Source organism: Narcine bancroftii, chromosome 3 (assembly GCF_036971445.1).
Source record: "Narcine bancroftii isolate sNarBan1 chromosome 3, sNarBan1.hap1, whole genome shotgun sequence".
NCBI classification, from domain to species: Eukaryota; Metazoa; Chordata; class Chondrichthyes; order Torpediniformes; family Narcinidae; genus Narcine; species Narcine bancroftii.
This window is the reverse complement of record NC_091471.1, coordinates 221,511,242-221,536,485: the sequence shown is the minus strand read 5'-3', so window position 1 is coordinate 221,536,485 and position 25,244 is coordinate 221,511,242. Positions and strand designations below refer to the sequence as shown.

Sequence of the window (25,244 nt, the reverse complement as noted above, 5' to 3'; positions counted from 1 at the left end):
TCAATAAACCTATATTGTACTGTCTTCATTGCAAGAGCATGCTTCCTCAGATAAAGGGACCAAAATGATACACATAGTCTCCAGAGGCCACATATGACAACAGCAAGACATTTTTGCTCTTGTTCTCAAATCCTCTTGCAATGAAAGCCTAGAGAGCTTGGAGTTTGATCTCCAAATGTGTTTATGCATCAACAAAGCCACTAAGGTTTAGATGGCTTTGCATCCGAAGTAGCTTTGCCATAGTTTGAAATAGTTTCCCAATCGTTCGAAATAGTAGCTGCTTTACTGGGAAAGTTTGTTGGAAGTGAAGTTCAGCAATAAAGAGCGTTAGGGCAATGGCACAGTCTTATTTGACATTGGTTTTCATAGAGAGTGGTTTTGCTGTGGAGCCATATGATGAAAATATAAGGTGGAGACAAATTTAAGGAGCTGCTCCATTATCCCTCCCAACTGATGAAGTCAAAGGGTAGAGCAGGAGTAGTACTTAATTACAGCTTCATTTGAGCATCTGCTTATGTTTTATGCTTTCCTTTCGAGTTTTTGAATTCAAGTTGAATGAGTACAGATTAATACATAATAACGATATGGGGTGATAGATAGATATATATATATATTAAAAAAGTTCATTTCTGGTCATTTCATGGGAGCGAAAGTTAACTCAACAATTCTGAGTTAGGGTTGGAGAAAAATTTCCAAATTGCAAAGCCAGTGGAAGTACATGATTACTGAGAATGTAAGTCGTGTTTGTGAATATTTAATATGATTCGAATAAAATATCAACAGATTCAATGCTTTGGTATTGAATGCATCAAATGTGTCCATTATTTCCTGGAGATTTTTGAAATACAAACAGAAATGTCAGAGGAAGAGGATTTCAGAGCCATTTCAGCTGATGCAAAAAGTCCAAAACTTTCTGAACAAACAATGTTACAGGTATTTTCTGTAAATTTAGACATACAGCCATTTCGACCAACCCAATTAACACCCAATTAGCCTACACCCCTTGTTAATTTTGAATGGTGGGAGGAAACCCACACAGACACTGAGAGAACGTACACACTCCTTACAGCCAGCGTGGGATTCGAACCCAAGTCCTGATCGCTGGTGCTGTAAAAACATTGTGCTAGCCGCTTTGCTAACTGTGCCACCTGGTAAGATCCTGCATAAATCTTAAATAGATGCATTTTATGAACCTTCATTAAATCTTCCCTTAATTTCCTCTCCTGAAGAGATGTGTTTTCCCTTATCTGAATATCTATCTTGAGTTTATTACCTTGACATTATGAAGGGCAAATAAATCCAAAAGAAGAAATATGATTAGAAATAAGCTCTATGGTCCCTTGAGTCAGCTCTGGCATTCACTGAGTTCATGCTTGATCTAATCATAAATTTGGCTGCCATTTCCTGCCTGTTCTCCACATCCTTTGACTTCTCAGAAGGCCAGATTTCTGTCTTGTCCTTGATGAAGTTCAACAATTAAGCCACTAAATTTTTCATCATTTCTATTTTAACTTTTTAATGTAATGCCTTGCCTCTAGCTTCTAGACTCCCAACTATTTTCTCAGCATTTGGCCTTTGTTAATCCCTCTAAATATTTTGTTTCTATAAGATTTCCTCTCAAATGATCGTGAGTATAAGCCTAACAAACTCAGCCTGTCCTCATAATGCGATCCTTTATCCTAGGAACCAAATGAATGAATCTTACTTGAATGATCTCTAATACAAGTACATTCCTTCTTAATCTTGGAGACCAAAACTATATTCAGTTCTCTAGTTGCACCCTGTGTTACTACAGCAAGACTATTGTGTTTTTATTCTTTATGCTATTTGTAGTAAAAATTAATATTCCATTTCTCTCAACAACTTGGCAAAATCTCACACTAACTTTGTGTTTCATGTCCAAGGACACCCAGATCAAATCCCTCTATAATTGTTTTCAGTCATCTTTCCTGATTTTAACATTATTGTTCATTTCTATTTTACCAACCAAAGTCTAAAAAGTGCATTCCCCCTATTATAATCTGCCTCCCATATTTTTGCCTGTTGGCTTAACCTATCCACTATAACCATTTTCATTCTCTATATATTCTTTCTAATGTATTTGTTTTCGCACTTGTATTTGTCAATGCCCCAGTCCTGATCCATTAGTTCAAGCCACCTGAAAATGACCCATTAATCCCAATTCTGTTTTTTATTACTTAATCCTGCATTCATGACCTATTACCTCAATATCATGAGTGCCACCTTGTTTGATTATCTTTTATTGGAAATTTAGGGTGGTGTTTTAAAATGTTTTTTTTGAGTATAATAAATACACAAATCTGTAATGGTTTCCCTCAATCCACTGGTTCTCTTTTTCTTTCCAAATAGGTGTCAGGGCAGATAGTGTCGAGGAAGCGGGGAGTTTGCAGGGTGACTCAGACAAGTTGATAGAATGAGGTAAGAAGTGGCAGATGGAATACAGCTTAGCAAGATGTATGGTCATGAACTTTTGTTGAAGGAATAAAAGCAGAGACTTTTTTCTAAATGGGGAGAGAATTCAGAAGGGGCTTATGAGTACAGGGTTTCCAAAAGGTTAACTTGCAGGTTAACAAATGCAATGTTTGCTTTCATTTGGAGAGGACTAGAATGTAATTGCAAGTATGTCATGCTGAATTTATAGGGTGTTGGTCTGACCATATTTAGAATATTGTGAAAAATTTTGGACCATATATCTAAGGAAGGATGTGCCTTCATTGGACAGGGGCAGCACAGTTGGTGTAATGGTTAGCGCAACACCTTTACAGCGCCAGCAATCGGGATCGGAGTTGAGTCCAAATCCCGAGCTGTCTGTAAGGAGTTTGTACATTCTCCCCGTGTCTGCGTGGATTCTCTCCAGAGGCTCTGGTTTCCTCCCACCAGGGTGTTCGTTAATTGAGTGGCACAGACTCGAGGGCCGAAATAGCTTATTACTGTGCTGTATGTCTAAATAAATAAATAAAAGGAACAGTCCAGAGGAGGTTTATGAGAATGATCCCAGGGATAAGGATTATCACAGGAGGAGTGTTTGATGGCTCTTAGGCCTGTTCCTGCTGAAGTTTAGAAGGATGAGGGGGGAATCTCATTGGAACCTACTGAATATTTAAAGGATGGGATAGAATGGACGTGGGGAAAGTGGCTTAAGCAGTGAGAAGGTCTCGGACCAGAAGCAAAGCCTCAGAATAAAAGGATGTCCCTGTGAACAGATGAGGAGACATTTCTTCAGCCAGTGGATATGTGGAAAATTCATTGCCACAGATGGCTGTGGAGGCTTAACTATTGGGAATATTTAAAGTAGAAGTTATGCCAACTAATATAAACCTTCTCCAAGTTTCATCTTGCCTTTCCCAGCCTCACAGCTCATAATCTCTATATTTTCTTGCATCTGTTCATTTATTGACGATTTTCTAAAACGTTCCCATTGTATCAGCCTCCACAGCGCCCCTGGCAATTTTAAATAAATAAATGAAGCAATTTAAAAAAAAACTTGCCTCTATATGTCCTAAATTTTCCTCCACTCACCTTAAACAAATTCCCAAGGTATTGGACATTGCCATCCTGGGAAAAAGGTGCTGCCCGTCTGCCTTATCTTTGCCTCTCATAATCTTCTCAAACTTATTAAAAATGTATAAAAATTCAAATGAAAAAAATTGCACTCACTTTTTGTGAGGCAGGAAAATACTTAGATCAAGATCTCCTTGACTCTATACTTTGAAGCTTAATTATAAATGTATACAGAATTCTGTAGGAGCTTCATCCTACTTTTGTATTTAGTCCAGAAAGTTGTTAAGTCATTTTCTTTTATTTGTGATCATTCCCCAAAAGAAAAATCATTTTGGAAACTCACCAAAAGTATATGCAATTACTTTCTAAATCACCTTGAGTTACAGCTGTTCTACCATTTTCTCTGTGGCTTGAGAGAAAGCTATCAGTTTAACTGATAAATAGCATTCTGTACCATTACTGAAGAATAGAGATTTCAAAATTCAAGATTCAATTTGTTGTCATGTAATAAAGACAGCAATATTAGACAGAATTTGTTTTAATCTGCCATAAGGCAGCAAATTCACCATCAGCAGAAATTGCTTGAAGCACCTCTTGCAGTCAGAGAAATAGAAGCAAAAGAGAGAGCCCCTAGAGTCATTGGGTGTCCATAGATTCACCTCCTAAACTCCAGACCTTAATCTCCGACACAATCAGGAACCCTTTGGCACCCTCAGCATCCTCTTGCATCCCAGTTCCCTAGAACCCCATCAGCCAGTCTTCAGCAATCAGTAGCCTTGTGTGAATCCCTCGACTGCAGTTGCCAGCAGCCCACAGCCTGTGTAGGTTCCTCACACTCCTGCCGCTTGTGTGTTTCTTCAAATTTTTAACCCCTTCCTGGTCTGCCGCCATAGTCACCATTCCATGGGTCATCTCTGTTTCTCAAATGGGAGGTGGTGTACCCATTTTATGGTGCCCTGCACCAGTCCTCTGCTTTCCCAGAGTCTGTAACCCCTCGTGGCTGCTGCTGATCAGAGGTGCCGCCATCTTGGGTGCAGATCCCGTGGTCACAGTGTTTTTAAATAAAACTACTATTGGCTCCATTTACAGGCTGTTTAAAGCCTTTACAGAGCTGACTGCAGTTGGATGGGCAATTGGGCCCCGCGGGAGTGCTGTGTTCTGCTCTCTGCGGGTCCACATCAGTGGTAGCAATGTCATTATAGCAACTCTGGCGGCGCCACATTTCAGACCCCAAGCATTGGCATGGACTTTTATTGAAGGCAGTCAAGAGCACCCACACTTCAAAACAATTATTTCTGTATGATAATTTAATTACCCCATATATTCTCTCCAAAGCCATTGATACCTGTTTATTATTTTCAATTCAGGAGAAACTACATAGAAAACTTGCCTCTAAAGTGATGAAGCAGTCCACAGTCGAAGAACATTTCTTCAGTGATATTGGTGATGGTGAGAACTTGCAATACATTCCATGAAACTAATTGTATCTATTTCCAATCATGTGCATTTGGGAAGCAGAGCCTCTGGCTTTCATCTGCTGCCATTTTCAAATCACGTGACCTGCCTTACCGCCTGGAGTTTGATCTTGAGGTGGAAATTCCGGCTTGACCCTCGCCTTCCCAGACAAATAATGTTAATGGCCACTGAGACAAAGGGGGAGGTTGAGCGTTGACACTAGTCCACCGTTTTTTTTCCCCCCAGCACTGCTGCAAGACACTGTAGCACCTGGTTGTGATGCCAGGCGTATCTTCCTTGAATGAGGCTGGTCTTGCAGCTCACCAAAATATGTTTTTGTGTTGCTGATGTTAGGCCAAAGGAGCATGTAGGGTTCTCTCCATACACTGGCTGTGATTCGTGGCAGTTTGCAAGACATCGTAGGAAGCCCTGTTGGTGAAGCTCACTATGAATGTCTCCATCTCTCACAGCACTGTCTCCACTCACTCCCATCTTGTCCACTGCCCTTGCCTTGCCTGAGCGACGATTGCTACATAAATGACACTGTTTGACCTGCTGAGTTTCTCCAGCATTGTGTTTTTAACTTCAACCGCAGTGTCTACTGATTTTCGTGTTTTACTTTTACTGAAGAGTAACTCAATAGATTGCTAATTAATAAATTTAACAATAGTATCAAATTGAACACAAATGAAGATTAATTAGTGAGGCAGAAAATCAGCATTCTTTGAGTATTTAGGCAAAAATAAGAAAGAGGAAGATTGAGTAAAATGGGGAAAATATACCTGGGAAATAACAATGGGAAAAGGAGAACTGGTAGAAATTGTATATCATTATTCTGGATTGGTCTTTATTATTTGATAACGCAACCAGCAGAGTTGACAAGGATGAATTAGTTCATGTGGAGTATTTGGACTTTCAAAAGCGTTTTGATAAAGTCCTGCACAAGATGAAAATGGACAAATGTATGCCAGATGTCGGTCAATATGCGGTTATAATGGAAAGGCAGGTTATTATCTGAATTTAGGATATGGGGAGGTGCAACGAAACCTGAATGTCATGATGTTTCAATCATTGAACGCTGCGTAATGCGGAAAGCAAACTGCATAATGGTGTTTATTGCAAGAGGTTTTGAATATCAAAGCAGGAAGGTCTTACTGAAGTTGTATAATGTCTTGGTGAGGCAAGACCTTGATATATTGTGTGCAGTTTTAGTTTCCTAATCTGAGGAAGGACAATCATGTAGATTTGTGAGATGGCAGGTCTAACATAAGGAGGAAGGCAGGATAGATGAGGGTTATACTCATAACATAACAATTACAGCACGGAAACAGGCCATTAGGCCCTTCTAGTCCGCACCAAACCAAACACTCCTCTCTAGTCCCACCTCCCTGCACAATGCCCATAACCCTCCATCTTCTTCTCATCCATATACCTGTCCAACCTTTTCTTAAATAATACAATTGACTCCGCCGCCACTATTTCTCCCGGAAGCTCATTCCACATGGCTACCACTCTCTGAGTAAAGAAGTTCCCCCTAATTACTCATTGTAATTTTGTAGAACTGGACAAGTTAGATGCAGGAAGAATGATCCCAATATTGGTGAAGTCCAATACAAGGAATCACAGTCTGATGACAATGAATTAATTTCATACACATTGCACAATGTACATATGCACCAAAATTCATTATCTCAGGATATGGAGTAAGGCCATTTTGGACTGAAACAAAGACAAACATTTTCAGAGTTGTGCATTCGTGGAACTCGCCATCACATAGAGCTGTTGAGGTCAGTTCACTAAATTTATTCAAAACTAGTGTTGGATGTGGCCCTGTTGGTTATGGAGAGAAAGAATGAATAGGGTTCTGAAGACATATGATCAATCATGATTGAATGGTGGAGTAGGTTTGAAGGGCTGAACGGCCTTCTCCTATTTTCTATGTTCTTATTGGATTCACTATGGGATTAAAGAATTTCAAATACAAAGTCACTATTCACCAACTGAAGCTGACAGAAAACTAAAGGCTAGTTAACCTGCCATCTGTTATTGGAAAAAAATCTTGGCATCATTATTAAGAAGGTAATCATCAGACAGCCAAGCTTTGAGGATGAAAGATGGTTGGATAAAAAGAGAGCCAGTAGAAACAGCATATTTGTATATTCAGAGAGCATTTAATAATTGCCCCTCAATGCTGTGGAGACAGGTTAGGATTATAGAGTTAGAGTTGTAGAGCATGGAAACAGGCCTTTCAGCCGAATGTGTCCATACTGACCAAACTGTCTACTCAGGCTGGTATCAATAGCATGTAAATCAACCCATATAACTCTAAATGTTTCATGGTAACGGGCCTTTTCATTCATCAGCTTCCATCGCTCAAATACACTAACATGTCCAATGAACCTACCAGCCCCATACATCTTTAGAATGTGGGAGGAAACCCACATGGGAAGAACGTAAAAACTCCTTACAGACAGGGCCCGATTTAATCCTAGGTTACTGGCACTGCAATAGCATTGCGCTAACTGCTGCACTCACCACGCCACCCACAGTTAGACTCCTACTCTGAAATAAAATTATCTATCCAAGCCCCTCATAATTTTGTAAACTGCCATAAGGATGCTGCTCAGCTGACATTATAGCAGAATTAAACCCAGTTTATCCAATCTCTTCTTAAATCTACTCTCCATTCCAGGAAACATACTGGTGAATATCTTCTGCATTCTCTGTTGCAACCACATTGTTCCTGAAGCATGATGACCAGGAATGTGCAAAATATTACAAATAATCAATTTTTTGTACAGCGAGAATGATATTCAACTCTTTTTGCTCAATGCAAGGATGCTAAATGCCTTCTTTACTAATTTATCAACCTGTGTCATCATTTTCAGGGAGCTATGAGCTTTCACCTGAAGGTCCATTAGTGCATCAATGCACCAAATCTGCATCCTGCCAGAATTTGACGTTTCAGAATACATCACCTCACACTTTTCAGATTAAATTCGATCAACCACTCCACTCCACCCAACTTTTCAGATAACCAAAGTCCTGTTGAATCCTTTGACCACCTTCTTCAGTATCACAACTCTTCCAGTTTTCATGTCATCCGCAAATTTGTGTTTCAGACCATGTGGTGATGCTACATAGACAGAATCAGACACACACAAGGTAAAGACTGAACAACAGGTTTTAATCCACAAAAACCTCCACAGAGCCAGGCTGGCTGTGGCTGCAGCAACTCAGTGTGAGGCCTTGGGAGGCCGGTGCAGGCTTATAATCCCGGAGGGTGATTGACACCTGACCGGGTGGGGCTTGATCCATTCAGGCCGACTGATTGGCAGCCAGCCAGGTGTTATCCTGTCCCCTTACACTCCTAGAGGTTCAGAGGTTGCCCCCTGCAGTAGGCCGGTGGTGTACCACCACAGACCACCAAAATTCTAATTTGTCATTTGCAAAAAAACAAAGGTCCCAGCACCAATCCCTGTGATATATCCATCCACCACAATTTCCTATCATAATTTCTTTCTCTTCCATTTTTTGAGTTGTCTGCAAACTTACAAATCAATATTTGCATTCTTATCCAAATTATTTAAATAAGTGACGAACAACAGCAGATCCAGCACTAATCCCTGAGAGACACCATTGTTTCCAGTCAGAAAAATGTCCCTCAAGCACTGTCTCCTTTCACCAAACTGATTTTAGATACAGTTTGCCAACATACCAGAGAATCCATGTGCCCTTGCAATTTGGGCCAGCCGATCTACCAGATTTTTGTCAAAAGCCCTCCAGAAGTTCCTGTAAACTAAATTGTCTTGATCAATTTTTTTTTAGTTACTGAAAAAGATCACTTTAATTTGTGAAACAGAATTTTCCCCTGTTTTCCCCCTAAACCTTGGGGACTGAACATTGGGGGCATTTAAGAGACTCTTAGACAAACACATGGATGAAAGAAAAAGGGGTAAGGAGGGTTTAGTATTTTATTAAGGAAGGAATATATGGGTCAGCACAACATCGAGGGCTGAAGAGCCTGTAATGTTCCGTATTGTTCTATGTTCTAAAATAATCTGACTCCTCCTAATTGAACCCTGCCTTTTCTCAGTCCTGTCCCTTGGAATTTTTTTCATTAATTTCCTGACTATTTATCTAAGACTCAATGGCCTGTAGTTCCCACCCTTATCCCAACTACCCCTTTTGAATCAGTGAACAACATTTAACTATTTTTGGTTAGACGACCCTTAGAATGTTGCAATCAGTTCTGGTTGCTTCATTATTAGGAAGGATGTGGAAGCTGTGCAGAGGAGATTACCAGGATGTTGCCTGGATTGGAGAACATGTCTTTTGAAACAAGGTTGACCAAACTTGGGCTTTTTTCTGGAGCAACAGAGGATGAGAGGTGACTTAATAGAGTTTTTAAAGGTTACAAGAGGCACAGATAGAGTGGACAGCCAGCACTTTTCTCCAAGGGCATATATGGGCAATACCAGAGGACATCTGTTTAAGGTAAGTAGAAGTACGTTTAAGGGAGATGTCAGATGTTGATTTTTTTTATGCACAGGGAATGGTGGGTGCCTAGAATGCATTGTCATAGATGGTGGTGGCTGATACAATATGGACATTTAAAAGACTATTAAATAGGCAAATAGATGTAAGAAAAGTGGGGTTTGTGGACCATGAGGGAGGCATGGAGTAAGTTAAAAAATAGGTCAACACTGTGGGCCAAAGGGGCCTGTTTCTGTGTAGTGGGTCTAAATTTAAAATAGAATCCTTATGGGTTGGATTAAAGAGTGGTAAGGGTGAAAGGACCCTAAAGGCAGTTATATACTGGCCTTCAAAAAGCTGCTGGGATGTGGATTACAAAATACAACTGGAAATAGAAAAGATTTATCAGAAGGACCATGTTACAATAATCATGGAGGAAAGTAGATTGGAAAAGTCAGGGTGATATGGGATCCCAGAAGAGAAAGTTTGTGGAATACCTACGGGATAGCTTTTTGGAGCAGCTTGTTGATGAGCTCACCAGGGGATAAACTGTTTTGGATTGGGTGCTGTGTAATGAACCTGAGGTTATTAGAGTCCTTAAGGTGAAGGAACCCTTCAGAAGCAATGATCACAATATGAAATTTGAAAAGGAGAGGCTAAAGTGGAGTAAAGGAAATTACAGTCGCATGAGAGAGGAACTGGCCAAAGTCGATTGGAAATGCACACAAATAGGGAAAATGGCAGCAATAGCTGGAGTTTGTGTGAGAAATAAGGTAAGTGCAGGACAGGCACATAGCAAAAGGAAAGGAATTGTGAATGGAAAAGTGAGATGATTGTAGTTGATGAGGGAAGTTGAAGCCAAAACAAGGAAGTGAAAATTAGAAGTCAGATAGAGAACTGGGAAGCTTTTAAAAACTTGGAGAAGACAACTAAGATGGTGATTGGGAAGGAAATAATATCAAAGAGCTTTATTAAATAAAATAAATAAAAGAAGACATAGGCACAAGAGAAAACAATGTTGGAGAAATTGTAATGGGAGGCAAGGAGGTGATGGAGAAACTTCATTAAAAATATTTTGGATCAAGCTTCACTGTGGAAGACATTAATAGTATACCAGACTTTCAAGGATCTCTGGAGAGATCAGGAGAGAGAAGGTACTTGTGAAGTTTAATTTTCTGAGGGTCGGTAAGTCTCCCGGACCGGTTGAAATGCACCTTCGAGTTCTGAAGGAGGTAGAGATTGTGGAGGCATTGGTAATGATCTTTCAGGAATCAATGGATCCTGGCATGGTTCTGGTGGACTGGAATATCATAGATGTCACTCTGCTGTTTAAGAAGTGAGGGAGGCAGCAGAAAGGAAATTATAGACCTATGAACTTGACAATGGTGTTTGGGAAGCTGTGGGAGTTGATTGCTAACAATGAAGTTTGGGGTACCTGGAGTTGCATTAAAACGTAGCCCCAAGTTGGCATGGTTTGCTTGAAGGAAAATCATACCTGAAAAACTTTTGCAATAAAAAAAATAATTTTTTTTATTCGTTCAACAAGGTTATTACATACAGTAAAAAAAAAGTACATATTATGAACGATAAATTTAAAAAAAATTATTGCAATTTTTGAAGAGATCACGAGTAGGAGAGGGAGGAGAGATGCAGAGAATGTTAAGCATTTAGACTTTCCAAGGGGCTTCAACAAGGTGCCACACATGAGGCCGCTGAACAAGATGAAAGCCCATGGAATTGCAGGATGATTAGAACATTGGCTGGTTGGCAGGAAACCGAGATAGAATAAAGGGATCCTATTCTGGTTGGCTATCGGTTACCAGTGGCGTTCTGCAGAGGTCAGTGATGGGGTCACTTCTTTTTATGTTGTATATTGATGATATAGATTATGGAATAGATGGCTTTGTAGTTAAATTTGCAGATGATACCGAAATAGGTGATAGGGCAGGTGGTTCTGAGGATGCAGAAAGGCTGCAGAGAGAATTGGATAGATTTGGAGAATGGGGAAAGAGGGGGCAGATGAAGTACAATGTTGGAAAGCAGTGGTTCTCGACCTTATTCTTTCCACTAACAGACCAAGGGAAGGGAAGGTTGAGAATCACTGCTCCAGACCCAATTGTTACTGAAATATTTGGCTTGAGAAAAATTGTCATTGGCCCATTTCCTTTGGAGTCAATTAGGTACGATTAAAATAGTGGTTTTCAAACTTTCCACCCACATCCCACTTTAAACAATCCTTTACTAATCACAGTACACCGATGGAATAGGAAATATTTAAAGTGGTATGTGAGTGGAAAGATTAAGGTTGAGAATCACTGTTGTAAAGTGTATGGTCAAGCACTTTGGTAGAAGAAATAGATGGGCAGTCTATTATTTAAATGGGGAGAAAATTCAAGACTTGGAGATGCAAAGGTTGTTTTCCCATGGTAGAGGAGTCTAAGTCAAGAGGGCACAACTTCAGGATAAAAGGGTGTCAATTTAAAATAGAGATTAAAAAAAAATTCCTCAAGTTGTGAGACTGTGAAACTTGTTGATGAGTCAGGGCATCCAGGGATATGGGGAGAAAGCCGGAGAGTGGGGCTGAGTGGGAAGATGGATCAGGTCATGACAGAATGGCTTCATAATATGGGGTTTAGATGTTTGAAAAAGGATGGGTAGGGGAGTAAAAGGGATGGGTAGAAGAGTGGCAATGCTAATCAAGCCTAGTATAATATTTGCAGAAAGGAAGGATATGGTGGAGAGATTGTCGACAGATATGGGTAAAAGTCAGAATAGGATCGGATAATTTGGATCCTAGATCATTTGGATAATTCTATTTGTTCACCAATGCCAGTGGAGCAAATAAGTAGGCAGATTTTGGAATGATACAAAAATTACAAGGATATTGTTATGGGAGGCTTTAATTTCCCGAATACTCACTGGGACCTCCTCAGTTCAATAGATTTAGAAGGGGCAGATTTTGTGGGATGTGTCTAAAAATTATTTCTGACAGTGTGTGGACAAGCCAACTGGTGGAGAGGCCATACTAGATTTAGTACTGGGTAACGAATCAATGGGTGAGTATTTCCAAGGCAGAGACCACAACATCCTGTACTTAATCAAGTTCCATCAACCACTTTGCAAATCTTTTCTACGCTCTCTCGAGCTTAATCACATTCAGTCTCTAGCATGAAAACCAGAACAACAACACACACCATTTTAGGAGCAAATCTCACCACCATTTTACAAACAAAATAAATTGTAATGATTAAAAAAAAAAGTAAATCACTAAAATCTGTGGAGATCGTGGTTGAAGTAAAAACACAGAATGCTGGAGAAGTATGGACCTGCTGAGCTTCTCCAGTATTCTGTGTTTTAACATTAAAGAGTCTCACTCTCTTGTCACCATGTATGATGATGCCCTTTACTCCTGTAGAAAGCAGTAAAGTGGAAGGTTTTTGTTGACGTGAACAATAATGTTATTTTTCAAGGCTGTATAACTCCGTGGGCTCTGCGGTCCTCTTCAAAGGAGGTTGCTGCCCGCTGAACTGTGAGGCGCCAAGATGCACGGTTGGAGGCGATATCACCTCACTGACAAAAGACAGAGGAGGAAAAACCCAACCCCAACCCACCAATTTTCCCTCGCAACCGCTGCAACCGTGCCTGCCTGTCCCGCATCGGACTTTGTCGGTCACCAACGAGCCTGCAGCAGACGTGGATGTACCCCTCCATAAATCTTCGACCGCGAAGCCAAGCCAAAGGAAGGATAACTCCAGAAATTCCACAATGATTTGGAGATGGAGCAGATGCAGTTGTTAGCTGACAATAGACCTATAAAACTGAAGCAGCTATTCTCATTGGATCCTTCCTCTGGTTCGGCAAAAAATGATCTTGTCAATGCTTTCCTGTCCTATGTGATGATTCTGGATAAAATCATTGGGTTTAGAAACATTTTGATTCTCATTAAAGTGGATGAATATTGAAGTGAAAAGAAAATCTGAAATGTAATCTATTCCAGCCATTCTCAACAGGGACCTCAGCACATTTAAAGGTGGGGAGGGGAGGGGGGAGGGGGCACACAGACTGGAATCATAGTTTTTTTATGTAGTCAGTAGGAGAGAAGTATGGAAGAAACCAACTAACTTGACTGCTTCACTGAGAAGGGGGCCCATGAACTTTGAGCACAGTCCTTAGGGGGCCAGAGCCAAAGAAGGTTGAGAATGGCTGATCTGTTCTATATCAGACATATTGCTGATATAGAACTGATGCAATTTTTCAGCAGTTTACTGAGAACAGGGAGCAGAAGGAAACCAGTGAATCATTTTTATGTTCACAGAAAATGAGAAGTCAAGAAGAATCTTTATGAAGAATAGAAGTTATGATGCTGAAGTTGATACTTTAACTATGACAGAAAAACACATGGACCACCACCCCTATAATGACCAAAGTAGCCCACAATCTTTTCTGAAATTTGCAAAGAGCAACGTAGGAGATGATGAGGAAAAATTACCCATCCCTAAACCAAGAGAACGCAGAATGAGAGGATTACCAACAACAGGTATCTGAATTTTATTAACGTGACATAAATCTAATGCAACATACACTGAAACTTCTGAAAAGTTTTTGTGGGACAGTGGACTCGCTCTTCTTTTGAGTTATGATTTGAAAATAAACAGAAGTTTCTGAACTTCTTGTATGGAATATCGATCTGATTGAAATGTTACAATGGTTTGGAATGTGTCTATTCATTTGATGATACTCCTTCAGAAATAGAAACCTTGTGTTTTATTTGATTAACTTGATGTAGCAGTGTTAAACAACAGTGCAAATGGATGTCATTGACTCAACCAGCTGACAGAAGTCTTCATTCAGCCTTAATGGACCTTTAGGCACAAGAGATCTGAGGTGAGTTGGCAAACTGGATCCAAAATTGCAATACACAACGGGCTGCAGAAACTCAGCAGGTCATGCAGAATCCATAGGAAGTAAAGGCCTCAGCCATTTATGATGTAGGTAAAAAGCAGGCAAGCGCCTGAATAAAAAGGTGAGGACAGGAGGGAGGAAGGGGCAGGAGGAGGAGCACAGGTTAACGGGTAAGAGATCATACGTGGATATGGATGGGAGGGTGGAGGAGAAAAAGATTGAAAAGTGATAGAAGGGGGTAGCTCTGAATGCAGAGAGGAAGGGGTAGATAGCTGAAAGAAAGGGGACAGAGGAATAGGGAAAGAGATGGAGAGGAAATTGATGGAAACTAGAGAAATCAATGTTAATACCAACTGGTGGGAGAGTGCCCAGACAGAATATTAGGTGTTGTTCCTTCAATTTGCAGAGTGCCTCTGTTTTGCAGTTCATGAGACCACGGAGAGGCACGTCGTTGTTGGAACGGAGTGTGGAATTAAAATGGTTGGCCACTGGGAGGTCCCTGTTATTGCAGCAAATAGAGTGAAGGGACTCAATGAAACAATCTCCCAGTCTGTGTTCAGTATCTCCAATATAGAGGAGGCCACAACAGCAGCACCAGATGCAGTAGATGACTCCTACAGATTCACAATTGAAGTGAAGGACTGTTTGGGACCACGAATAGTGGTGAAGGAAGATATGTGGTTGCAAATGTCACATTTCTTGCAGTCACAGGGGATGATACCAAGGGGGTGATTAGTGAGATGGGATGTGTGAATGAAGGAGGAGGATTGGACACTGGAATGCAGAGAAGACAAATCTGGTGGTGGGATCACATTTTAGTTGGCAGAAATTGTGGAGGATAACTTGCGAATCCTGTCCTTGTTGTATCTAGGGTTGGAGGGGGCCAGGGTAGATATGCGGGAAGTAGAGGTATTGTGGGCAAGGATTGAGTTGATTGAAACAGAGTAGAAGCTATATTTTTTGAAGAAGGAAGACATCTTCGATATCTGGAATGGAAGACCTCATCCTGGGAACAGATCCAAAGGATTTAGAGGAAATGAGAGAAAGGAATAGAATCTTCACAGGACTGTTGATAGGTTTGTAGAAAATATCTGTAGAGTGTTGGTCTCCTGAAATGGAGACTGAGCAAACAAGAAAGGGGAGAGTGTTTCCAGAGATGGATCAAGTGAATTGAGTTCAGGGCGAAAGTTAGCAGGAAAGTGGAAAAAGTTGACGAGCTCGCCATGGGTTCAGGTGGCAGAGGAAGAGTTGAGGAGCCTTATTTGTGTAGGCTTGGATCATGGATTGCTCCATATGGCCATCAAAAAGGCAGACAGAACTGGGACCCATGTTTGTATCTATAGCTACTCCTTTGAGATGAGCCAAAGGAAAAGTTATTAAGGGTGGTATCAAGGCAGGTGGAGGAGGAGGGTGGTGAAGGGGGACTGGTTGAGTTCTTTGTGGAGAAAGAAAGAAAGGAGGTGAATGAGGTTGCACATCCAGAGTGAAAATGAGACGGTCGAGTCCAGGGAACTGGAAGATGTTGAAGTGATGAAGGGCATGTGAGGGTATCGTGAATATAGGTAGATTGGACAAGATGGATTCAAAGTAAGATGATACCAGTCCAGTGGGGCCAGAGGATGTGGAAACAGTGGGTCTATCAGGACAATTGGGTTTGTGGACCTTGAGTAGAAGATAGAACCAGCAACGCAAGGTTGGGAAACAATGAGGTGAGAGGCTGCAGAAGGGAGATGACTGCAAGGGACGAGACCGGTAATGGTGCATGAGATCGCGGTGATGTTTCTTGGCTTGGTGATGAGAGATGAGTGGTGGATGGTTACATTTAATGGATTGTTGGTGGGATCTTTAATAGGAATATGAACAAATGATAATAAATATATTTTTATGGTAACAAACCTTTTTGGCCCATGCATCCGTGCCACCCAATTGGCCTACAACCCCAGATACATTTCAAAAAGTGGGAGGAAACTGGAGTCCCCAGGAAAACCACGAAGACACTAAGAGAATGTACAAGCTCCTTAGAGAGAGCACAAGATTCGAGCCCCTGACCCAATCGCTGGTGCTGTAACAGCATTGTGTTAACTGCTAGACCAACCGTTCTACCCCCACGTGGATTGTAACCTTTCTCTGTAACTCAGTTCCTTAAGGACAAGCAACATCCTTAAAAATCTTCTCTGCACTCTTTCTATTTTATTGATATCTTTCCTGTAGTTAAATTTGACCAAAACTGCACAAGTTGGTGAGGCCAAATTTGGAGTATTATCTTGTACAACTTCACCATATCACGATTCATATACTTGTTACGAACCGCACGTAATGAGCAGCAATGGCAATGAACTAACAGTGTTTAATTTTAAAACACTAATTTTATTTCTTACTCTTAAACTATACTCATGGCTCTTAAGCTATTCTTAACACTAAGTCTATCCTCAACTCTGTGTGTGAAATATACCCAAACCATTACAGTCCAGGCCAAAACCTAGAAGGTGACTTCAAAGTTCAGTCTTTTAAATTTAGTGTTGAAGTGTAGGCCTTTGAAATTTGATGCCCAGAATTAATGATGAACTGATGGGGCGACTGGAGTTGTTTCTGCTACAGACTCACGAATTCTCCTTGTGTTGCCTTTAAAGTAATGTCCATCCACACGAGCTGTGGTCATAACACTTCTGGTCCTTTTGTTGACAGGGCTTGAAGTGGGGGGCTTACATGAAGCTTCCAAGACCCTGGCATCGATCTCTCCAAGTAACTTCACTACTCATCACACTTAAAATGAAACAATCTCTCCAAGTGACCTTCGCTGTTAGTCACAACCAAAATGAAATACTTTGCTTCCCAAAAAGACCCTCCTGGCACAGGTCAATTCACTGAAAAGACCCAGTCATTCACAGAGTATGCTTTGCTCTGAATTCCACAGAATAGCTGGCCACAAGAGCTGCTTCAAAGATCTGTTTTCTCTCCAGCAGTCAGAATGATTCTCCCTTGTAAAATCCCAATGTCTTTGCAAATGTATCAAATTCTGGAGCAGACTGTGACAAACCTTTCCTCAGTTCTTCCAATGTATTGAATTATTGCTGGGCTATGACTTGCATTGTCACAGGCCTCCAGACAGAGAGGCAATCATCTATCAACACTCTCTGGCTTCTCCTGCAAAGTGAAGATTTAATCCAATTTTGAATACTGAGCATCTAAACATACTTTTTTTTTAAAAAATGGAACGCTTCACGAATTTGTGGGCCATCCTTGCGCAGGGGCCATGCTAATCTTCTCTGTATCGTTCCAATTTTAGTATATGTGCTGCCGAAGCGAGCACACATCTGAACATTCTTGAGTGACCTCCCACCATGCGAACCTTTGATAGAACCATAGAACGTTACAGCACAGAAATAGGCCTTCTGCCCTTCTAATCTGTACCTAACTTTTTCTGCCTTGTCCTACTGACCTGCACTCAGTCCATAGCTCTCCATGCCACTATCCATATACCTGTCTAAATGATTATTAAATGTTAAAATTGAGCTCACATTCACTATTTCTGCTGGCTGTTCATTCCACACTCCCACCATTCTCTCTGTGAAGTTCCCCCATCATGTTACCCCTAAACTTTTCCCTTTTCACCCTTAACCCATGTTCTTTTATTTATATCTCAGCGACCCTCAATAGAAAAAAGCTCCTCGACATTTACTGTGTCTATCTGATTATGCTCCAAGGATTAAAGTCCTAATGTGTTTAATCTTTCCCTGTAACTCAGTTCTTGAAGTTCAGGAAATATCCCAGTAAATCTTCTCTGCACTCTTTCAATCTTATTGCTATCTTTCCTGTAGTTAGGTATCCAAAACAGCATACAATATTCTAAATTTGGCCTCAACAATGCCTTACACAACTTACCATAACATCCCAACTCCCATACTCAATACTTTGATTTTTGAATGCTATATGCCAAAGCTCTCTTGAACACCCAATCTACCTGTGACAACAATTTCAAGGAATTATATATCTGTATTTCTTGATCTGTCTGTTCTTCCGCACTCCTCAATGCCCTAGCATCTACCATGTATATCCTTTCTTGGTTTGACCTTCCAAAATGCAACACCTCACATTTGTCTGCATTAAATTCCATCTGCCACTTTTCAGCCCCTTTTTCCAGCGGGTCTAGATCCCTTTGCAAGCTTTGAAAACCTTCCTCACTGTCTACTACACCTCCAATCTTTGTGTCTACTGATCCAATTTACCACTTTATCATCCAGATTGTTAATATAGATGACAAACAACAATGGTCCCTGCACCAATCCCTGGGGCAGGCCATGAGCCACAGGTCTCCAGTCTCACCACTCTCTTGCTTCTCCCGTCCAGCCAATGTCGAGTCCAGTTTACTACCTCATCATGAATATACAGCATCTGAGCCTTCCTGACTAACCTCCTATGTAGGCTTGTCAAAGGCCTACATAGACAACATCCACTGCCTTTCCTTCATCCTTCTTCCTGGTTACCTTCTCGAAAAATTCTATTAAGATTGATTAAACAGGATCTATCATGCACAAATCCATGTTGACTATCCCAAGTCAGTCCCTGGCTATCCAAAGGTGCCACTTGATGAAGCCCCATTGCATCCTCCCAAGTTACCAAATGGATCCAAAATTGAAATGGCAGAGAGTTGCTTTTGTAGTTGGATGCAAATGATCAGTGGAAGATCTAATGTACTCCAATAAATGCTGCTGGAGGAACTCGGCAGGTCAAAGAGCATCAACAGGAGAAAAATGAATGGTCAGTGTTTCAAATCCAAGTTATTTATGAAGGCTTTATCATACATGGGTTAAATCTGCTCTTTCATTAACCTTCTCAGGACCCTCTCCCAATGTCAATACATTTTTTCAAACGTGACGGTACAGTACAGGCCCTTCAAACCACAATGACGTGCCGACCAATCTACAACTACTTCACGACAATCTATTTTTTAGCCTGCCTCACACCCATATCCCTCTTTTTCCTACATCCATGTACCTATCTTTTGAATGTCCCTGTTGTACCAGTTTCCACCACCATCCACAGCAATGCATTCCAGGCATTCTCTGAACAAAACATTTGCCTCTGACATCTCCCCTAAATTTTCCTCCACTCACCTGAAACCGATGTCCTTTGGTATTTGCTATTGTTGCCCCAGGTAAAGGGTGCTGGTTATCTACCTGATCTCAGCCCCTCATAATCTTACTTATCTCGATTAAAATAATCTCTCATCCTTTGTCACTGCAAAGAGAAAAACCCTAGCTCTCTCAACCTTTGTTCATTTGACATACTCTCAAATCCAAGCATCTTCTGGTAAAACTCCTCTGCACCCTCTCCAAAGCATCTATGGCATTCCTGCAAAGAGGTGACCAGAAAGGAAAACAACACTCCAAATATGATCTAATCAGAATTTTATAGAGCTGTATTATTATCTTGCTACCCTTGAATTCAATCTCCTGACTAATTACTATATTAATCCAATAAATCAAACTCTGTAGATGCAGCTGTAAATAGCTTTAATTCATTGATAAGAATGGATAAATATTTTGCATAACTTCACATCAAGATTTTATAATAGATAAAGCATTTGGCTATATTTAAAGGCATAACGATATAAGACAATTAATAGATGATTAAGATGAAATAAGATGAATTCAAAGGAAAGTATTTCGATACTTATGCCTTCTCCATGGTTATTCAAAGAATGAAAGCAAGCTCCCTATACGCCCAGATATTATAACATCATAGTAACTATGGTAACACTACAAACATTTTTTTTTCTTAAAGGGATAGTCATAAAATTAACTACAAATCAAAAACACAAGATTTTAACCTTTACTAGCCCCACTGCCTGGCCTTCTCCCCATAACCTTTGATGTGCTGGCTAATCAAGAACCTATCAATCTCTGCCTTAAATATACCCAATGACGGCGTCCACAATTGCCTGTGGCAACAGATTTCCTCTTGCTGAAGAAATTCTAACCGAAAGGTCTTCAATCCTGAAGTTGTGCCATCTTGTCCAAGACTCTCCCACTTGATACTTCTGGATATTTAATTTTAAATCATCTCCACCCTGTAACCATGTTTCTGTAATTGCCTTTAATCGTACCCCTTTGTGCTGATTTGTGCCACAAGTTTATTGGCATTGTTTCAAATGCCACGGGCATTCAGATGAGGTGAGGTGCTCTTCTACTCTTTGTCCTTTTAGAATCTCGTAATCTTATCCTTTACATTTGATTTTTCAGTCCACTTTTACTCCTTTCTAACTTTTGCTTTGCTTCCCTTGGTCTTTGTACATAGATTACTATGCCATATCCCTGCCATATAAGTTTAAAACTTCCCCATCAACACCAGAAAATAACACCACTAGGATATTCATTGCAGTGCTACCCAGCTGTAGACCATCTGATTTGTATTGGTTCCACCTCTAATGACTTTGGAATCTGAATCACTCACTCCGACACCACTGCTCCAATCATATATTCATCCTAAAGATCCTGTTATTTCAACTTTGATTATCATACAGCACAGGTAGTAATCCTTAGATCACAACCTTTGAGGTCCAATATTTTAATTTTTCTCCCAGCTCCCCAAATTCAACTTGTGGACCTCAACCTGTTCTTTACGTGGTTCATTGGTCATGTGACAACTGGGTGATTACTCTCTCTCCCCCTTCTGATTGCCCTATTGCCACTTTGGAATGATCTTGACCCTTGCATTCCTAAAGTAAACTGTTGTGACATAAAGCTAGTTGGTCTCTGAGCCCCTAACAACAGTTATTCTTTGAAATTATTTGATTGAATTAGGCATTGCCATACAGGAAATCAGTTTTGTATCATTTTTCTTGCAATTGTATACATCATCTCTACAAGCTTGACCTTTGACAGAAAGCACTGAGAAGAATTTTCAGAATGGTGCAATTTTTTACACCTAATTGATGTAATTAAATATGATGATCATTTTACACTCTTAATTGACGCTTTTTTCAAATGTATGTCATTTAAAATAACAATGCAGAAACAGTACAGTGTGGCAGCCCCTCACAGCCCCTTTGGGGTGCCTCACAAACAAAATGAAGGATGAACACGATGATCCAGCAGGTGGCACAAGGCCCGCAGCGCTGCCCTCCAATTGGCCACAATTAAGGGACCCTAACTGGCCAATCAAGGAAAGCGGATTGCAAATACACCAATCAGTGCTGAGGGGGCTTTGACCACACCCCTCATCTTGAGAATAAAAGCAGGGCTGTGAGCCCAATAAAGCTCAGTGTTAACTGCACTCAACTGGTGTTTGTGTGGTTTTTCTGGGAACAGTGTGTTCTTTCTGAGCTAACTTGCAGACAGCTATAACCTCTCCTGCACTCTTGTCTCTAAAGAGCCATAGCTTGTAGGAGCCAGCTGCAACAGTCTAGGGTGTTTCTACTGTATAAAATATTAGACTAAGGAAATGTAATATATGAAGGGACTGGAGTATATTTGTGGAGAGATAAATTCAGAGAAGTATTAAGAATGAAAGTTATGGCATAAAGATTAGACAGAAAATTCAAAATTGAAGAAGGTGCAATGTTCAAGACTGACTGGAATTGAACATTGTTCTGCAAATAATTGCAAAGTAAATAATAGATGCTGGTATTTTCCAATTGCTTGTGATTGTGTGGTGCGTAATTGGCGAACTAAGGCGAGGGGTGTCAATTTAAAAATTTTGCCTATTTATTTTGCCGGGTCTGGATGGTTCATGGATAGGAAATGTTAAAAGCAATATTGACCAAATGTAGGCAAATGGGTCTCGCTCAGGAAGGAATTTTGGTCAACATTGTTGAGATGGGCCCATTTCTGTGCTACTACACTCCATTACTCATGATATTATTGTATGGCCTATGTGAGAATATGTGATCATGAGTTCATAAAACATACCATTGAAGGCTTAAATGTTTCTGTACATAATGGAAAAAAAAATCTGGAAATATATTAGGATTTTACCTTTTCCTTGTTGCAAATGCAGTTATCAAAAAATGAATCCGTTAGGAATGTGCAGGACTATTTATGCAAGGATGAAATATATTTTGTGAAATAGTCCGTGAAAATTAAAATTTCAAACACAAACATAAGGGGCGGCACAGTTAATGTAGAAGTTAGCGCAATGCATTTACGGTGGCAGCGACCAGGGTTTGAACTTGCTCTATCTGTACAGTGTTTGTATGATTTCCCCATGATCTGCGTGGGTTTCCCCCTGTTGTTCAAAACGTACCAAATGGGTGCCATGGGCTGACAGGGTCCTGTTACTGCGCTGCATGTCTAAATTTAAAATTTAAGTTGCACTTTAAAAGTGTAGAAACTCTGGTTTGTTTCTTGAGGCTAGAATTGAAAACCAGGTGCAGCAAGGAGATAAAATTTGCAAAAATTATACCAGAAGTATGACATGAATACACTATAAGCAGGCTTTACCGCTTTTGTCTTTCAAGAGAAAGCGGTGATTTCACAGATTTAAAGTCCTCTTATTATGTGCCTTTAAAATTATGAAAAGTTTCCTGGATGTAGATGTGAAGAGATTTCTTTCCAATTTGAGGAAAAATATAACTATAGTTAATTATATAACAATATAGCACCATAGAACATTACAGCGCAGAAGCAGGCCCCTTTGGCTCTTCTAGTCTGTGCCGAGCCATTTTTATGCCTAGTCCCACTGATTGGCACCCCATCCATGTACCTGTCCAAATGTTTCTTAAATATTAAAATTGAGCCTGCATTCATCACTTCAGCTGGAAGCTTATTCCATATTTACATTATTCTCTGTGTGAAGAAGTTTCCCCCTAAACTTTTCCTCTTTCCCCCTTAACCCACGTTCTCTAGTTTGTAACTCACTTACCCTCAGTGGAAAAACCCTATCTACATTTACTCTGTCTATCCCTCTCATAATTTTAAATACCTCCAAATCTCCCCTTGTTCTTCTACGCTCCTGTTTAACCTTTCCCTGTCACTCTGTTCCTGAAGTCCAGGCAACATCCTAGTAAATCTTCTCTGCACTCTTTCTGCCTCATAAATATCTTTCCTGTAGTTAGGTGATACAAGATGATCAATGGGAAATTAAGAAGACATTTGTTCGTTCAAAGAGTCATCAGAATATGGAACTCACTCCTCCAGAGAGGAGTTGAAAATTATGCAAATAGATTTCAGGGAAGACTTAGCAAGCTAATATGAAAAGAATTAATGGTAGAAGCTCAAGTGAAATATTAATACTATCAAGGATATTTGGCTGTACATACGATGTTCTTTGGCTTGGCTTCGCGGACAAAGATTTATGGAGGGGTATGTCCACGTCTGCTGCAGGCTCGTTGGTGACTGACAAGTCCAATGTGGGACAGGCAGGCGCGGTTGCAAGGGAAAATTGGTTGGTTGGTTAGGGTTGGGTGTTAGGTTTTTCCCTTACTACTGACGTCTTCTACAACCATTACCCAAAATCATAAAAGTTTGAAGTTACACTTAAAATAGAACTGCCTAATTATGATAATATTATGTATTGTTATAGCATTGGCAAAGATCTTATTTCATGTTTGGTGCATTGCATAACATGACACATTTTGGTCTGAAATTGGGTTTCCTCCAATTTATCAGGAATATCATTGTGGAGGAGCAGAATTAATTTCAAATTAAAAAAAAATTGGTTGAAATCAACGTGGAATCACATCTTGGAGAGAGATTAAAACTTTAAAAACCTCAATCCAAGCACAATCTAACCTACCCTCAATCTACCCTCTTCTGGGTTTAATATAAGGAAGGAAGCTGGATTTTCCAACCAAAACTGGCCATAGAATGTGCCATGATTAGCATAACATTATTATAGTCTCGACAACCCTGGTTCAAATCCACTGCTGTCTGTAAGGAGCTTGTACAGTCTCTTCATGACCACGTGGCTTTCCTCTGGGTGCTCCAGTTTTCTCCCATTTTCCAAAGATGGGACATGGGTACAATTATTCGGTATGGACTGGTGGGCAGGAAGGGCCTGTCAACATGCTTTATTTCTCGAAATATTTTAAATTTTGCAATCCTGCTCTCTCCATTTGGCTGCATAACCTCATCTTCACTCAGTCCTTCATATCCATATATTGCTATCGTGTCAGTATCACAATCGGAATGGACTCTAATTGTTCCATTCTCTTTTTGTTTCTGCTATTGTGAAGAAAAAGAAATGAGGAGTTCTTTTCCAGATGAATCTCCAAAACCAAAACCACGCTACAATCTTCGAAAAAAGGAAAGTGACCCTCCATGCGACAATGAATTGGAGAATCAGAATAATAATCTTTTTAATTCATCCCATTCAACTTCGTGTTCAAAACATTCCTCAGTAGTTCCTCAGAAGGCATGCTCCAGAACCCCTTGTTCTGAGGTAATACAAGCAATAGCTGGTTTTTTTCTGAATAATGCTAAGTATATTTTTAACATTGATGCTGAGGAGAGGACAAAGTAAATTATGGTGGATAATTCTGATCGTTCAAGTTATTATTAATATACTGTCAAATTGCAACAAATTGCATTGTTTATCATGATTTTACCAACTAGTTGAAGAGGGTGTGCACAACGTGAAAAACACTTCATTTACAATGTTAAACTTAATGGGTATTTTGATGAAAAGTTAATTTGACATATCCAATATAAATTATGAATATAAAACAAAAGGAGTAAGTGTTACTTGGTAAAGTCTTGTGTAACGCATCCAACTAAAATGTCTCAGGTAGGAAAGTGAAATCATGGACAGTAGACTGTCAATTAATTTTAGCTCACACAGTCATCCAGCAAGTAGTTGGTATGATTTTGCCCAAGACAAATGAAGAGTTCTAAACTTTTCGCTCTGAAGAGTGAATTTAGGAAATTAGGAAGAGAGCTAGAAAGCAGAAC

At 40.2% G+C, this 25,244-nt stretch overlaps 1 protein-coding gene and 1 non-coding gene across 9 annotated transcripts in view; one reads left to right on the top strand and one right to left on the bottom strand.

Annotated features, from left to right (window-relative positions):
* The window catches only part of map9 (microtubule-associated protein 9), a 125,642-nt gene that overhangs the window by 8,521 nt on the left and 91,877 nt on the right, over nt 1-25,244 (top strand). For 4 of the 8 annotated variants that reach the window (XR_011354183.1, XM_069926697.1, XM_069926698.1 and 1 more), the window contains exons 3-5: nt 4,890-4,971; nt 13,769-13,990; nt 24,530-24,735. Coding sequence is in view for 3 of the 8 variants with exons in the window: in XM_069926697.1 (XP_069782798.1) it covers nt 4,923-4,971; nt 13,769-13,990; nt 24,530-24,735 (477 nt within the window). In the remaining 5 variants the exon portion in view is untranslated. Of the gene's footprint in view, nt 1-2,370; nt 2,440-4,889; nt 4,972-13,768; nt 13,991-14,239; nt 14,338-24,529; nt 24,736-25,244 lie in introns of those variants that run through there. The other 4 variants (XR_011354185.1, XR_011354184.1, XR_011354187.1 and 1 more) reach the window with 3 other exon arrangements.
* Nucleotides 17,559-17,665, bottom strand: LOC138759673 (U6 spliceosomal RNA). The gene has a single exon (XR_011355016.1). It is a non-coding gene; the product is annotated as a U6 spliceosomal RNA (small nuclear RNA).